Source organism: Dendropsophus ebraccatus, chromosome 13 (assembly GCF_027789765.1).
Source record: "Dendropsophus ebraccatus isolate aDenEbr1 chromosome 13, aDenEbr1.pat, whole genome shotgun sequence".
NCBI classification, from domain to species: Eukaryota; Metazoa; Chordata; class Amphibia; order Anura; family Hylidae; genus Dendropsophus; species Dendropsophus ebraccatus.
The window spans coordinates 72,508,746-72,526,699 of NC_091466.1; the positions used below are offsets into that span (position 1 = coordinate 72,508,746).

General features: G+C 47.4%; 1 protein-coding gene across 1 annotated transcript in view; it reads left to right on the forward strand.

The window, feature by feature from the left end:
* Positions 1–10,070: 10,070 nt before the first annotated feature.
* Positions 10,071–17,954, forward strand: part of TTC9 (tetratricopeptide repeat domain 9) — a 29,869-nt gene continuing 21,985 nt past the window's right edge. Inside the window, exon 1 of the mRNA XM_069951344.1 lies at positions 10,071–10,568. Within this exon, the coding sequence (XP_069807445.1) occupies positions 10,307–10,568 (262 nt within the window). The 5' untranslated portion in view covers positions 10,071–10,306. The remainder of the gene's footprint in view (positions 10,569–17,954) is intronic.

Below are 17,954 nucleotides of genomic sequence, written 5' to 3' on the forward strand. Positions count from 1 at the left end.
ACTGTACAGTAACTTACAATATCACAGATTCTGCTGTTTCTGAATGTTTTTATGTGTTTTACATGTTATTCAGAATAATAAATCATTATTTTTGGGGTGTGGAACGAATTGTCTGCATTTCTATGATTACTTATGGGAAAATTTGCTTTGGTTTAAGAGTGGATTTGGATTACAACCATGGTCCCGAAACGAATTATGCTCCTTATCCAAGGCACCACTGTATATCAGTCTGCTCAGCTCCTCCTGCCCTATAAACATCAGATTTGTATATTACTTCTATTTAAAAAGCTCTAGTCTTCCAGTACTTATCAGCTGCTGTATGTCCTGCAGGAAACGGTGCATTCTTTCCAGTCTGACACAGCGCTCTCTGCTGCCACTTCTGTCCATGTCACAGCAGCAAATCCCCATAAAAAACTCTACTGCTCTCCAGACTGAAAATAACACAACACTTCCTGCAGGACATACAGCAAATGATAAGTACTGAAAGACTTGAGATTTTTAAATAGAAGTAACTTACAAATCTGTATAACTTTCTGACATCAGTTGATGAGAAAAAAGAAAAAAAAAATCTCCGAAGTACCCCTCTAAAGTGACTCTATTTTGAGCCGTCTGTTGTCTCTCTAGCTGCTGCTATTCCCAAGTTACAAGTTCTTCTTAAAGCGAATCTATAACCAAGATAGGAAACTACATTTCCCATGATGCATTTTCCTACTTGGTCCATTTGTGTACTCGCCCCTTAGCTTTCTTTCCTGCCCATTGCTGTCATTACTATTGCACAGTAAACACAGAACTGGTTTTTTTTCACTTATTTTGCATCACATCACCCCAATATGTATTCCATACTAGCTGATGATGTAGCAGAGCTGATGTGCGCATGGTGTAGCTATGTGCTGCATAACGGGCATCTTTACCAGGGGTTGGAGGGAACATCTATAACACCTACAATATACAGAGCTGTGACACAAAGACAGGTACATATGTCTGCATTCACTGACAGCAAGCAGAGATAGAACTATAACTTTTCTTATTACAGAAACCTAGGCTCAGGGACACATGTAAGTCTATGGAAGCAGCACAGGTGCATGGAGATGATGCAGATGAAGTCTCCTGGGGGTCGGGTTATCAAGTCAATAGACAGCTAACCCCTCCCCCAGAGAGGAGATGACATGTCCTGTGACTACAAAGGGAGGGGGGTAGAGGGAGCTGAGCGTGGTCAGAGTGGACCCAGAGTAGAGGATTTTTCATGTCCAGAGTGGAAAGGAATGAGAAAAAAACAAACAGGGAAAGGGTGCAAGATAGGTTATACATGTATATTAGACATAGGGTTGTATTGGGAAGGGGGAGTTCTTAAAAGTATTGTTTTTGTTACCTGGATAACCCCTTTAAGTAGCTGACATTTAAATGGGCGCTATCACTTTAAAAAGTTATGATGGATTAGGTGGTCTGTGGGTGGTCTGAACACTCAGACTCTGACCGATCAAAACTTCAAGACATGCCAATTTTTTTTTTTTAAAGTGACAGGTACACTTTAAGTCCTGTCTGGTTGCCATTTTTGGATGACCCGTTTGATTCATACGCTTGTCTGATCCTCTGAGCGAGATTTGCTCTGGCCGCTTTGCTTTTGCCACATGTTGTGCTGATGCCGCTGCTCAGCGTCTGGGGAGATGACGATACGCCTCCTGACATCGCCTGTCACTTCCAATCAGCCTGTCAGATGGAAGGGAGATCACTGAAGTAAGTCAGCAATATAGTGGATGTGATTACCAGCCGGGGCGGGCAGGAACCCTCCGAGGAAGCCTAAAAATACCGGGGGAAGTGAGGGTTTTCTACTGGACGTGGTGTAAGGTAGTAATTATATAATGGATATGCTCAGGCTGGATCTACCGCAACAATTCCAGTCAGCAACATCGTAGAAACCGAGCTGGTTTATTGCACGGGCCATATTATACTTCTAGAAACCACTATATGGAATATGCTATAGCCGTGCGATCAGCAGGGGGTCCGATCACTGACGCGTCCTGTTAGTCTCCATTCAAGAGGTTATCCATGGCAAATTTACTTTAATTTACAAGTAAGAGATTGGGAGGGTCGCACCTGCTGTTTCTCTGCCATACCTGCGGCTCTATTCATAACAAAGGAGCCAGGGGCCCGATACAGAGATCGGCAGGGGGTATGGAGGCCCGACCCCCATGATCTTTTACTTGTCCCCTATCCTGTGGTTAGGGGACTGGTTAATTTTCCTTAGACAACCTCTTTAAATTCTATGTAGTGATAGAGAAATAGCAGAGAGAGACCCCTGGACTTCCTCTATATCAGGTCAGAGTGTAAGGGTCCTATTAGACGGGCCGACTATGGCCTGATCATTTAGGTAAACCAGTGCTCGTTTACTGGACCTATTAGACGGCCCGATAATCCGGCAGTAAGGACTGCATGGACATCATTAGCCATTGCCCAAACACCTGACACCTTACCTCTCCCCGCTCCCGGTCTTCTCTCCTCTGCGCAGCAGCTTCCTGGTCCTGGCGGCTGCAGCGTCTGAGCGGCCTGTCAGCTGACAGGCCGCTCAGCCAATCACTGGCTGCGGTACTCCCGGTGTGCCGCACATAATATGTCTGGGTGACAATTTAAAACCAGTCATATAACAGCAACCAAATCCCTATTAGATTTGGGTTCTAGTCCCATCACATTTAATGGCAGCCTCACGTAACAGCTCAGAAGGCAGTAGGACATCACTGAGAAGATACGGAGACTGTGAGCAAAATGCAGACCCCTAGTTATATCCTCCTTGTCAGTATTTAAAGGGAAAGTGACAACACTAATATGCATGTGTCCTGCTCTGGACTCTTCAGGACAAGGACAGAGGTGGCATTATGTCAGACTGGAAAGAATACACCACTTCCTGCAGGACATACAGCAGCTGATAAATACTGGAAGACTAGAGATTTTTTAAATAGAAGTAATTGACAAATCTGTATAACTTCCTGACACCAGTTGATTTCAAATCAGTTGATTTTTTTCTTTGTAGTACCCCTTTAAGATACAGCTAGCAGTGTACCAGATCTGAATATAGAACAGATGTACATTGAGGACTCTTTGTCTTCATTACTGTAAAGCGCTGCCATACAGTCCTGTGTAATGTAGCACTTCTGCATCACAATGATGGCTAATGGAACCCATTACTGCGCCTCATTCCCGCCCGTCCTCTTATTCACAGCTTCTTTATAGCGCCTTGTTCTGCTGCCACTGCTTTTAAAGGGAACCTGTCACCCCCCGTGCCGGGGTGACAGGCTCCCGGCCCCCGTTAGAGCCCCATATACTTACCTAATCCCGCCGGGTCCCGCTTCTGGAGGTGGTCGGGTGACGGAGATCTGAGCCGCTGCAGCCCGGCGCACGCGCTGAGAGATGAGTCCAACACCCATAGAGAATGACAGGAGAGTCCAGCGCTCCGTCATTCTCTATGAGCGTTGGACTCATCTCTCAGCGCGCGCGCCGGGCTGCAGCGGCTGAGATCTCCGTCACCCGACCACCTCCAGAAGCGGGACCCGGCGGGATTAGGTAAGTATATGGGGCTCTAACGGGGGGTCGGGAGCCTGTCACCCCGGCACGGGGGGTGACAGGTTCCCTTTAAAGGTTCGTTCGGTTTAGTCAGGACCTGTTATGTCCCCCAGAAAGTAAGACTGTAGTGATTGTGGCCCCTGATTGCAGGACCCCCCCAGAGGAGAGCAAGGGGAGGTTTGTATCCTTAAAGGGGTTATCCGGGATAATGAACAGCGCCACCCCTGTCCTTAGGTTGTGTGGGGTATTACAATTCAGCTCTATTCACTTTAACGAAGCTGAAAACCCCTCCCAACCTCGGATAGTATAAACCTTATTCTATTGGCCAATGACTGTGGATTCCATGGGCCGTTCATATGCCCAGAGACCGGACATGTCATTGAATGGTCTCTATTTGTAGTGTGGGCTCCTGTACTCTTATCTGCATGGTCTGTGACTGGCACTCTGCTCGAAACACAGTTGTCTGGCTATATATATATATATATATATATATATATATATATATATATATATATATTATACAGTACATATACACTATGGGGGAGATTTATCAAACATGGTGTAAAGTGATACTGGCTCAGTTGCCCCTAGCAACCAATCACATTCCACCTTTCATTTTCCAAAGAGCCTGTGAGGAATGAAAGGTGGAATCTGATTGGTTGCTAGGGGCAACTGAGCCAGTTTCACTTTACACCATGTTTGATAAATCTCCCCTATATCCATATATACACCAGCCAGACCACTGCTTCTAGACCAGAGTGGTGGTCGGTAACCTCCACAATGCGCCATTAACAAAAGGAGGGAAAGAGCAGAATATCAGGAGAAGGAGACACCTTTGCTAAGTGATTGTATTTACAAAAATACTTAAAGTGAATGTACCACTTTGCTGTTCCTGGTGGCATGGTCAATTTTTCAAACCGCCACTCGGTTCCTGCCATCTGCTCTGGTTTCTCATAGTGCAATTTGGCCCACTTGGTGCACTGGCGTGCGGGCCCAGTACCTTCCAGTTCACCAATATCCCCTCAGTGACGTGGCTGAAGAGGCAGATCACCCAGAGGAGCCGAATTGCACAACGAGAAACCAGCGCAGATGGCGAGAATTGAGCAGCAGCTTGAGGAATGGGCCACGACGCCGGGATCTATATGCCGCTGCAGACCAGGTAGTATAAAAGTGAATGTACCGCTTTGCTGTAAATTTATTAAGTATTTTTGTCAATACAGCCATTTAGTAAAGGTGTCTCGTGATATGCTGCTCTTTCCCTCCCATAGCTTATGGCGCATTGTGGAGGTTACTGACTACCACTCTGGTCTAGAAACAGTGGTCCAATCCTCAAACTGGTGCTCAGTTCCCGCCATCTGCGCTGGTTTCCCGTTGTGCAATTAAACTCGCTCAGTGCACTGAAGGCTGGACCAGTGCGCCGACCAATCCCCTCCCCTGGGTGACCTGCCTTTTCAGACTCAGTCCGGCCGCGTCACCAAGGGGAGTGGTTATTGCCTTATTGGTGAACTGGGGGGCACTGGGCCCGCACTCCAGTGCTCCGATGGTGCCTAATTGCACAATGAGAAACCAGAGCAGATGGCGGGAACAGAGTAGCGGTTTGAAAAATGGACCACGCCACATTTAGGGAAACAGAGATGGGATAACATTAGCCGAGGCCCTACTGTGCATAGTAGGAGCATCACTGAATCCCTTTATGGTACTTATCCCTCTATACACCATTCCTTGTGATGATCTCCCGTGCTATGACTACCAGGCTGTCCGCTTCCGGTATAGATGTCTGTCCGGACTCATTTGCGTTGCTCACGTTTTGAAACCTGATCAAGTCTGAAAATGGGGCAGAAACCTGAACCCCGGAGTCCAGTGTTCCCTGTAAACAATACAATGTATTGCTCCGCACCTCTCTATGCATTTTTCATACAGTCTTTAAAGGATTTGTGTTTCTTGTGTTTCCCATGGACACTGCCTGTAAGGTATAGGATGTCCCAGTATTCCATACATTTGTAGGTGTCGACAACACAACATTTTACCTTTAATTTTTACAAATCATTATCGAACCCTAGAAGGTTAATTCGTATGCAGACCCCATAATGCTTTTAGGTAATCTGGGCTCGGTATCTGCCTGTATAAAAGGACCTTAAAGGAATTATCCGTGATTAGAATAAGCACAGCTACTTTCTTGCAGAAACAGCACCCCCTCTGTCCTCAGGTTCTGTGTGGTATTACAATTCAGCTCCATTCACTTCAATGAAACAGTGGACAGAAGTGCTGTTTCTGGAAGAAGGCGGCCATGTTTTTCTACTCCCATGTTTTCCCTATACCTTGTTTATCCATTCCACCCAATGTTCTGCAGATGGTGTATGAGTATATAACATAGTCCTCAGCCTATATACAGTATAATGTACTGGGAAAATACTCTCACCCATCACTCTTTGCTGGGAACACACACTTACAGCTTAGATCACCATCACAGGGATCTCTACCCAAAGTATAAGGGTCCATTTACACAGAAAGATTATCTGCCAAAGATTTGAAGCCAAAGCCAGAAACAGACTACAAACAGAGATCAGGTCATAAAGGAAAACTGAGATTTCTCCCCTTTTCAAATCCATTCCTGGCTTTGGCTTCAAATCTTTAGCAGATAATCTTTCTGTGTAAATGGACCCTAAACTCCTGAAGCTAATATCTGGTGGGATCCCTTTGTGGTCCTCGCCCCGAGCAGGTTATGTACAGCTTCCCGGAGGCTGACTGGATGCAGGGAATGGATGGACTCTTTCTTTATGTGACTTTCTAGACTCAAATCTATCACAGAGATGTTTTTTTATTTCGGCAAATAAGCTGCTGTAGTGAATTGGCGGCATACCTGCTGATCCATTGAAGTTAATGGGAAGCCAAATCCACATCTGATTTCATGTATTAAATCGGATGTGTGAGGTCCACGGAGACTTTCTATGTGTGACTGTATCCTTTGAGGGATTTGGAGTACCGTTTATTTGGAGGGTTTTTTTTTGTTTGTTTTATACTCTTTTTATAATAGAACTGTATACCCACACAACCACTCACTGTCAGCAGTGTAATAGCGCCAGCGGGGGAACGAGGAGCAAGCAAGCGCTAACCTGACAGGTCGGTGCCTGCTCCCGGATATCTCCCCATGTAACAGGGGCTTTAGACTCCGCTCCCTGATCCGCACCATTAGTAGCAGTGATCCAGTGGATCCATGACTCCCGCCGTTACTAATCGTACTCTGTGACCTTTAAAGATCTGCTAGATTGGCGGGCTGCAAGCCGCCATCAGCTGCCCATCTTCTATTACACGGAGAGATGTACCAATGGCGTTATACTGCGTTTACACGGAACGATTATCGTGCGAATTTGCGCGATAACGATCGAATTCGAGCGATAATCGTACGTGTAAACTCGGCAAACGATCAAACGTCGAACGAGAAATCATTCATTTTGATCTTACAACATGTTCTCAAATCGTCGTTCGCAAAAAATTTGCAGATTGTTCCGTGTAAACAGTCGTTCGCCGATTTTAACCAATGTGTGAGATAGGCTTAAGCAATTGCCAAATGATCGCAAAACGATTTTCCGTACGATATATTGTACCGTCTAAACGCTGATGGTTATGAAAAAAAAAAATGTTACTCCGACATCGTTAATCGTACGAACGGGTCAATTATCGTTTCGTGTAAACGCAGCATTAGATTATGTTATAACATGCTGAAAGACTGCGATCAGCTGAAAATGATATAATAATATAAGCAAATAGTATAGGAATCTGTGGCTGAGGCCCATGTACCATCCCATTCTATTCCCTCTATAACTATATACAGGACCAATCACAGCTCAGGTTTCAGCTCTGTAAAATGAAAGCTGAGCTGTGATTGGCTGCTGAGGACAGTTTGCACCAGTCTAAATTTTACACCCTTTGATAAATCACCCCCATAGTGTATTAAATAATGGACGTTATTTGAGTGAACGTCAAATGAATGTTCATGACCATTATATGCGGATGGGATTTTGTAAACCACGCTTGTTGTTTTTTAGCTTTTTTTTCACTGTCTTTAAAGGGGAACTCCAGGTAGAGGTAATAAAAATGAAACTTCTGCAGAAGCATAAAGCATTACTTACCTATCTATCGCAGTTTTGAAACTACCAAAAATCTGTTTGTTTTCTATTTATTTATTTTTTATTTTTTTTATTTTTTTTGGGGGGGGGGGTCTGTTTTGTGTTTCTGCACTTCCTGGTTGAGCAGTTGTACACAGTACTACAGGTTCCAGAATGCAATGCTTTCCCTCAGCTGGTTATCACAGTCCTCCACCCTGCACATTCCCTGCCCAAATCTGTTGCAGAACATCTAGGCTGTGTTCACACATTGCAGTTTCATTGTGTTACTGAATTATTTGCAGTAATTTATGATTTCATTGTAGTCCCACCCCCACAGCATACTGTATTCTCTACCTGTAACACCACACAGCGCTGTATTCTCTACCTGTAACACCACACAGCACGCTGTATGCTCTACCTGTAACACCACACAGCACTGTATTCTCTACCTGTAACACCACACAGCACGCTGTATTCTCTACCTGTAACACCACACAGCACTGTATTCTCTACCTGTAACACCACACAGCACACTGTATTCTCTACCTGTAACACCACACAGCACGCTGTATTCTCTACCTGTAACACCACACAGCACTGTATTCTCTACCTGTAACACCACACAGCACGCTGTATTCTCTACCTGTAACACCACACAGCACGCTGTATTCTCTACCTGTAACACCACACAGCACGCTGTATGCTCTACCTGTAACACCACACAGCACACTGTATTCTCTACCTGTAACACCACAGCACGCTGTATTCTCTACCTGTAACACCACACAGCACGCTGTATTCTCTACCTGTAACACCACACAGCACTGTATTCTCTATCTGTAACACCACACAGCACGCTGTATTCTCTACCTGTAACACCACACAGCACGCTGTATTCTCTACCTGTAACACCACACAGCACGCTGTATTCTCTACCTGTAACACCACACAGCACGCTGTATTCTCTACCTGTAACACCACACAGCACGCTGTATTCTCTACCTGTAACACCACACAGCACACTGTATTCTCTACCTGTAACACCACACAGCATGCTGTATTCTCTACCTGTAACACCACACAGCACGCTGTATTCTCTACCTGTAACACCACACAGCACGCTGTATTTAAGAACTTTTTTAATTTAATTAAAAAAAAAAAATCTTTTCATTTCCACGCACATATTATGATCGAGCATCTTTTATCTTTGAAGTTGAGCCCCACAATAAGGACTTTATCCGATATTATCTTACATGGGATATAATGTTTATGGCTTATTTTTTCTCCAGGTGGGATTGGCAGTGTCGGCTCTGATCCTCTCTGCCGTTTAGCATCATTTACTTGTGTTACTGCATCATTTTTGTGAATACGCTGCAGTACTGCAATGACACTCCAACATGTGTGAACACAGCCCTAATTTCACTGAAGAGTTTTGTGTTCTTTTCAGTCTGGAGAGCAGGATAGGGTTTCTTTGGGGATTTGCTGCTGCTCTGGAAAGTTCCTGACATGGACAGAGATGGCAGCAGAGAGCACTGTGTCAGACTGGAAACAATACACCACTTCCTGCAGGACATACAGCAGCTGATAACTACTCCAAGACTTTATATTTTTTAATAGAGGTAAATTACAAATCCATATAACTTACTGACACCAGTTGATTTGAAGGAAAATAAATTTGCTGGAGTACCCCTTTAATGATGGTGCCTAAAAAAACTGCAAATAAACATGATGACATATAAGCAGCTATATACCACTATATATTTGTTACTATATACTTTCATGTCTGGTTAGAAACCTCCTGCGCCAGGAATCTGTCCTCCTTCTGTCCTTAACCTCTTGACCCCTGTATACTTCCTTCCTATCACTAATGGCTTCTCCAGCTGTTCCTCTACTTCCCTTCTTTTAGGGTAAAAAAGAGTATTCCACTCATATAACAACCAAAGTTGCAGATAAAGCCTGCCAGGGACTTGTTTACATCAGCCGGGCGAGACAGAGAGAAAAGCTCACACACAGATTTTTGTGTCTTCAGCAGAAATCAGCAGCTCAGAACTGAGGGAAGGAGACTGAATAGATAATAACAAGTATGGAAGGGATTGTTAGTCTCACCATGGGCAGCAACATATGAAAAGTTATGTTTAAGTGGAATACCCCTTTAACAGGAAAGCGGTGGCAAAAATTTCCAGGATCCTGTGAGGTGTTGTTCCTGCATGAACTGCCTGATCAGCCAATCAGCGGCACAGTCCCCTCTCAGTGATTGGCTGAGCGGGCAGTGCAGGACAACACGTCACAGCAGTCAGTCAGAGCAGTGGTGGTGACGGAGCGATGATCACAGTGGCGGTACCGCATCGCCGCCAGCAGGGGGAGCCAGTACACACAGGGATTGTGATTGTCGTGATTGCTCTGCCCTTCCTGACATGTTTGATACTAAAGATGTTCTGCAGCAGCGGGGAGGGCGCCTGAGGACAGGGGGGCAGTGATCTCAGCCGCTGTGGGGGTGGTGTTGCAGCTGTCTGTCCCTTTAAGATCTGGGGAAGGGGCCGCCCTGAGAGGAGGGGGAGCTGTGTGTGCAGACGGCTCTTCTCTCCATAGAGTGATGCGTGCGGGAGCCGCGGACATGTAACCGGAGCGCCGCCGCCTGCACAGCCATGGACCGGGCCCCCGGGGGGATGCGGGGGGACCCGGCGCAGCTCATACACAGAGCCCGGGACTTCAAGAGCCAAGGGGCCCAGTGCTACAAGGACAAGAAGTACCGGGAGGCCATCGGCAAGTATCACCGGGCGCTGCTGGAGCTGAAGGGGCTCCCGGGGGAGCAGGAGACCGGGGACAGCCCGCAGCCCGGGAGCCTGAGCGACGAGCAACGGAGGGCGGTGGAGAGCATTGAGGTGGACTGCTACAACAGCCTGGCAGGTGGGTGCGGGGGTGCCTGACAGGTGGGTGCGGGGGTGCCTGACAGGTGGGGTCCTGTGCCTGACAGGGGGGGTCCTGTGCCTGACAGGGGGGGTCCTGTGCCTGACAGGGGGGGGGGTCCTGTGCCTGACAGGGGGGGGGTCCTGTGCCTGACAGGGGGGGTCCTGTGCCTGACAGGGGGGGGTCCTGTGCCTGACAGGGGGGGGTCCTGTGCCTGACAGGGGGGGGGTCCTGTGCCTGACAGGGGGGGGCAGCCGGGGGTCCTGTGCCTGACAGGGGGGGGTCCTGTGCCTGACAGGGGGGGGTCCTGTGCCTGACAGGGGGGGGCAGCCGGGGGTCCTGTGCCTGACAGGTGGGTGCAGGGGGCAGCCGGGGGTCCTGTGCCTGGCAGGTGGGTGCAGGGGGCAGCCGGGGGTCCTGTGCCTGACAGGGGGACAACCGGGGTCCTGTGCCTGGCAGAAGGGCAGCCGGGGGTCCTGTGCCTGACAGGTGGGTGCAGGGGGCAGCCGGGGATCCTGTGCCTGACAGGTGGGTGCAGGGGGCAGCCGGGGGTCCTGTGCCTGGCAGGGGGGCTGCCGGGGGTACTGTCTGGCAGGTGGGTGCGGGGGTTCTGTGCCTTACAGGGGGGCAGCCAGGGGTCCTGTGCCTGTCAGCTGGGTGCAGGGGGCATCTCTGTGCCAGTGGGGGAGCCTTTACCATGATGGCTGTCATGCCTCTAACCTAGCCTGGGTAAAGTGGCTTGCTGTGATGGTGCCCAGGGCAGAAGTGGCTGGTTGTGACAGTGTAACAGGGCAGAAGTGGCTGGTTGTGAATGCCCCCTAGGCGGTGATGGTGGCCAGGGCAGAAGGAGGGGGGGGGGGCTGTGATGGCTACGTTGCAGACAGCGGTAACTTTACCCACTGAGTGGCATCAAGCCGATGAGAAGGGTGAAGGTTGTGATGTGACCAATGGGCGAGGGCAGCTGTGTGTGGTGCCCGTTCTGTGCAGAACAGCGTCAGGTTTCTATACTCTTAAAGTGATGCCGCCCACCCTGGTTAATGAAGATGGGCACGTCCCCCCCGGGGGCCAGGCATAGGCCGTGGCCCCCGGGGCAAACAAGGTGGAAATCTACAAGGTGTGATGGAACCGGGTTGTAAAGCTGATAATAATTCTCAGTAATAACAGAGGAGAAGACGTTGCTGACCGATCATAGGACGATGGGGAGGGGGGTGACGAGCCGAGCATCCCCTAAGAAGCACCTCACATTGGGCCAGCTGCTATGTGGGTCACACTGGGCACCATGTGGATTCGTTTTTCCTCGTGAGGTCGGCCATGTTGAGGCGTTCTGCCATCAGGGGTCATTTTTGGCATCGGTAGCCATTCTGGCCTATAGATGGAGGCTGTACCTGGATCTCCTGTAGATCTCCTGAACCACCTTAGATCCCTTATAGAGTGATCACGGTACGTCTGGTCATTGTGGCCATAACACAAGGGCTACAATACATTGCTCCCCCATGATGGCGTCCTAAACCAACCAAGCTCAGCAAATTGGTGACTATGGAACTCCTTGGCCGCCATAATGGTTTGACCATCACTGTCGGCATGCACTTGTCTTGACGTAGCAATGGGTAGCTGGACACCGTTTTAGTTTTGCTATCTAGACAAGTGGGCGTGGCCTCCTTGCACGCCCGCAGTGATGGCAGCTGTCCTCAGCGCACAGGCCGACAGCTCGGCACCTGATTTGTGATCCAGACGCTCTTCTCATTCACCGAGCAGCTGTTCTGGGTTGTGGGCACAGAGGCCGGGCGCGGGATGGCGCGGCGCTGAAGCCGGTCAGGTGATGTACACACTTTGGACGAGTTCCTATTTTTGGAGTGACAGCTGCTCCGGTAAGATTAGGGCTATACGTGGCCATTGGGCTAACCCCGCAGATGTCCTATTCAGAGTAAAGTGAGGAGCGTAGACACATATACACAGTGATGTCTTCTATTAAAAAAAATCTCAAGGCTTCCAGTACATATCAGCTGCTGTATGTCCTGCAGGAGGAAGTGGTGTGTTCTATCCAGTCTGGAGAGCAGAAGATGTTTTCTATGGAGATTTGCTGCTGCTCTGCACGGACAGAGGTGGCAGCAGAGAGCACTGTGTCAGACTGGAAAGAATACACCACTTCCTGCAGGACATACAGCAGCTGATAAGTACTGGAAGACTGGAGATTTTTTAAATAGAAGTAAATTACAAATCTATTTATATTTCTGAAACCAGTTGATTTGAAAGAAAAAGATTTTTGCCGGAGTACCCCTTTAAGCAGTGCAGTGAGACAGGAAAGGCAGAGAGAAGCGTTTAACTACACGCATCTCCCGACTTGTTTTATAGATCAGTCTGGACCCCCACCGATCAACATTATTGATATGCCAGAACCTTGTTGTTTTTTTTATGTTTTGAGAGTGTTCAGGTTTTTTATGTGGAGTTTGTTCCCTTTGTGTTTGTTTTGACTGTCGTCTATGTATCATCATGTGACTCGGGCACGGCTCTGAGGGCATGTTTACGCAGCTGCTTATAGCCATGTGGCTTCGATGCCCCGGTGCTCATGCTGGGAGGGTGATCCCATGTGCCATATTGATGCCGGGGAAGGATATAGGAAAGCTCATGTCTCCTCCTCTGACGTAACATGGATCTGATTGGTGTCACATGATCACCAGCGCCCCGACCAGAGGGCCTAGTCCTCAGACAATGGAGAATTGCCAGTATCTGTAATGGGGAAAAAATGTCATTCCACACTCGACCTATTGCTCCAAGTTCTGATTGACTAATCTGTGGCCATCTTTAATATTTGGGTCAAATCCCGTTCAATTTACTTTGTATAATTCCGTATCTCATTGTCCCATATCTGCCGAGCACAATGTAAATGGTAAATGGAAATCTAAATTAACCCACCCCCCCCCCATGCCGAGCATATATGGGAGAGGGTGTGAGTTACCGAGCTGAATATTTCTACATAATGCAGCCGACTCTTATCCCGCCATCCCTTCTCTTATTATTTTATGTTGTTTTAACCTGATATTCTGTTTTTCTTGCTAAAAAAATACCCAAAACGTATACTTTGTATTCACCATGCGCAAGAGATTGCTACTTGGAGTAAGCTGGCGCATCGCAAGGTATACTGCACGCCGGGCTCGTATCTTATGGACACTTAGGCTGGGTTCACACTATGGAACCCGAGCGGAGAATTTCTGCCACATTAATTCTTTCAGCGGAATCCGCCTGTACATAGAATAGTGTCTATGGCACGGGAGAGAGGCGCGGCCATGAACTGGTACGAGCTACGGAATCTGGTGGAAATTCTCCTCTCTGGTTCCGTAGTGTGAACCCAGCCTTAAGGTGTATGCATACTGAGGAATTCCTGCGGATTCTGCTGCTTGACTCTCCGCCTGTGCCATAGACTGCATTGATATGCCAATTCTTTGGGCAGATGGTGGGATCTGCCCAAGCATAGAATGGAGTCTATGGCACGGGCGGAGCTGCAGAATCCACGGCAAGTTATCCGCGAGAATTCCTGAGTGTGCACATACTCCTATAGCTTGAAATTTCTGCCCATTCTGGTTGAAAGAGTCCAGTGGGTGGAGTCATTCAGTGATTGACAGCTGTTCCTATATGTCCACATTTTGGACAGATCATAGATTATGCCTGGTATATCAGCAATGCTCCGTCAAAGTGCCTGGAGCTGAGATGCAGTACCGCACACAACCCTGTAGACGTGGGGGGCGCCATTTCCCAGTTATTTTTCCCTGCCTGTACAACCCCTTTTAATATTCCCATCTGCATGGTATTTAGGTGGGGTTTCCTTTTAGAATCATGTCTGGCAATTTTCAATTGTGACTGATTTTCAGTTCCGGGAAAAGCGTTGGCGCTTACAATTTACCAGCTGCGCTCTATTGTGCTCTCCTTCCATTCACGACTGACAGATTACATCTGTGTACATAACGCCTCCTAGACCGTTCTCCCGGGCCGTCATGCCAACGTCGATATTGGACCCTTCCATAAAGGCTTCTTCTATAACATAGCAGTGCCGACCCATCAGTCCTTGTGTAAAATGAATGGGGACAAAGTTGGCGGGATCATGGCTCGGGACGTGTCTAGACCCGTGAATGGGTTTACTCTAGCAATAAATGGAAACAATGCCGGAGAGATGTATCCTGTCTTTTCCTGTGTTGCAATGTACTCCCTCGCACTTCCTGCCTGTCAGGATGCCTCCAGGACAAATAACATGGAAAGTAGATCCTGCAAGATTTACAGCTGTTCCTAAGCAGCCATGAGACGTCTCACCTGCTTACTTAAGACTCCATGGAGGCTATAATTATTTTCTAGATAGTTGTATAGATGTAATGTCACATATTTCAGGATGTGCTCATAGTAGTAAGCGAGCAAAGAAAATAGTAAATCGTATGTTAGACTCTTGGAGCAATGACTCCTGTGTCACGTTCCTAATACTGGTGTCAACCTGGACCTCGGCACGTGTTTCGTCATCTGTGCAAACTCTACACACAGCCGAAATGTCTCCAATAAGCAACCACAAGACTAAAATAAAACTCCATGAACATTTGAGGAGATCCAATCTCTCCAGGTAGTTGCCCCCTTCCCTCAACTCTAAACCATACTTCCTTTTTCTTCCTCTATCTATGCTGGATCCTGGATGGGTGTATTTTGTCCACCCCCAAAGGAGAAGGACATAAGTCATGAAGGTTAGAGAAGAGAGAATTCGCCAAAAGTTTGGGTTTGAACGAACCCAAATGATCAACATTTGAAACCTGCTGCCTCCAGAAGATGGATGCTGCCCAAAGACTGCCTGGAAAACACGGATACACCCTATGAATGATGATGGTGCATCATCCTAGATGACCACCAGTGGTGGATGATTATGGTGGTTTCAGAAGAGCAGAGAAATATAGTGTGGTCAAGGTCTTACAGCCGTTACTGTATTTCTCTTCTCTTATAAGACCATAGTTATCCACCATTAGTGGTCATCTAGGATGATGCACCTTCATTGTTCATAGGCTGTATCCATGTTTTCCAGGCAGTCCTCGGGCTGCATCCACTTTTTCTAGGCTTTTAGGTTCAGATGCCGATCATCAAGCTTTATATGAACCTGAACGTTCGGCACTTATTCCTAATGGAGGTTCATCACCTTTAATGGCCAGTGATCTTGCCAAGTAGTGGATGACTACGGAGGCAAAGGTCAAGGTCTTACCGGACAGCAAAAACAGTTCATGAGCCATCATACATGGACACTCAAAGCCGAAGCTTCGGCTGTCCAGACGTGATGGGAATTGAAGTTTTGCAGCAGCTGGAGGGCCAAAAGTTCCCCATCCCTGCCTTAGGGAGTCAAAATGTCTCTTATTCAACGCCCAAAGCAGTTTTAGATACAACTTGGCCTGAACCTGGCCGTCTTCAGTAGACACGGCACCCTCTTTAGATGTTTGGGAACAGCCAGTAATGAGCTCACATGTTCTGGTCTTTCAGCACCTTGAGCGTGTTTTGTATGGCGGCAGCTTTTTGTTCAGTCCACATTGAACTATTGGCAGAAAGCTTCCTATTGACCAAAGCCTTACAGATGATCAATGTTCCTGAGGTATCTACAAAGGCCTTTCTATCTTTTTGTCTGGGATACTCCAGTCAGCCAAAATCTGCCCTTTGAACAGCATCCATATCCTAAGCCGTAGCTGGCTGTGGAAAACGTTGCCGAAATGGCCTGTCTCAACTTCTTAGTCCGAAGGGATTTTTATCAACCAAATGGAACTTCTGTAAAGAGTTCCCTGCAGCTAGGCACACTACTTTTCAACGATTTCTACCCAAAGAGAAAGAAGGTTTTCTCTTAATACACTCAACACTTTGATGAACAAAATGCACCAAGAAATAAGAGTTGTTAGAAATCAGTGAAACTTTTAGTTTGTGACTGTTACCATGATATATGTAAGGGATCGATAGGATGAGTTACAGCACTGGTGTCAAACTCGCAACCCTCCAGCTGTTGAAAAATTACAATTCTCATCATTCGTTAAAAGAAGACTCCAGTAGCCTGTTGGGCGACTTGTAGCTCAGATGGAAGATAATACTGGTCTCATAAGTGCAATAAATCTGATAAAGGGCGGCAGTTTTGTGGAGATGTCCTGTGAACACATGGCCGCAGGATGTCCTGAAGAGAGAGCGTTCCAAGTTCTTAAGTTCATTTCTGTGTAGCAGCCCTCCTTGCTCACGTCCTTGACTTGGTTCCTGTCTGACACCTGCCTGCCTCTCTATAACCACGTTCTAGCCTCACGTCTCTGTACCTCACCTCACCTCAGACACAAGCAAATTGCACCAGGGGTAGCGACGTGGGAGTTGCCTGCAGCAGGAAGTCCATCCCACCTTGCAGCCGGCACTGGTGAGGACAAGCGGCCCCTTAGTGTACTAATTACATGGAGCGATTTTTAACGACCAACGATATTCAAAAATCATTCACCATATTACACAGAACGATAGGGACTCTGCTCCCTATTGCGGCTTATTAGCATGATCACTTCTGGAGGTTACGCGACTCCACTGTGCTCCAGCCATTACAATGCCTGGGAGAGATTGGAGAGGCATGGTGGCATTTGTGTCTGGATGGTGGACTAGGAAACTAGTATGTATACTGGATATGTGCACAACTCAAGCATACTCTAGTCTCATCATTTGTCATTTGAAGTTGTCTTAAGACGTTAGATGCATCCCTAGAGGTGTCTAGGAAAACATGGATATGACCTATAAATGTATCCATGTTTTCTGGACAGAATCCAACTTTTTCAGCCACCGATAATTTATTTGGTCAGTGAGTGTACCTTGTCGACTCCCATAGGGCTACTTAATTTCATAACATCATGGCCAAGGGTGACTGTTGTCAGACATAAATACCCATGTGCCCTTTATATATACAATAATGGTTGTCGGACAGAAGCCTGAGACTAGGACCCTGGGGAGCTCAAACCCCTCTCTGCCCCATCTATTGCCTATTCTACTACGGCAGCAAATGGGATAAAATGGTCACGATCCAACGGCGGTGTCTAATCTCCAAGGTAATGCCACTTATCCTATTATGCTCTTTAAATTCCAGATTGAGTCTGTAAAGCCGCATCTGACATGAAAGCTCATTGAACGCTGATGTTTGTTGCCGGCTGCAGATCTCCGCCAGTAATTGTATGAAAGCTCCGGATGGGCACAATGAGATCTGCAGATCAAAGATAGATCTCTTTTCACTGCCGCCATAGACATTGCTTTTGTTTAAGTATTCGGTATGTAGTCAGATGTAAGGGAGAAAACACATTGTTTGGAATATGAAAGCCGCTCTCATCCGCGACCGAGGCGCGTGTCATAATGATGACGGGTATTATAGTC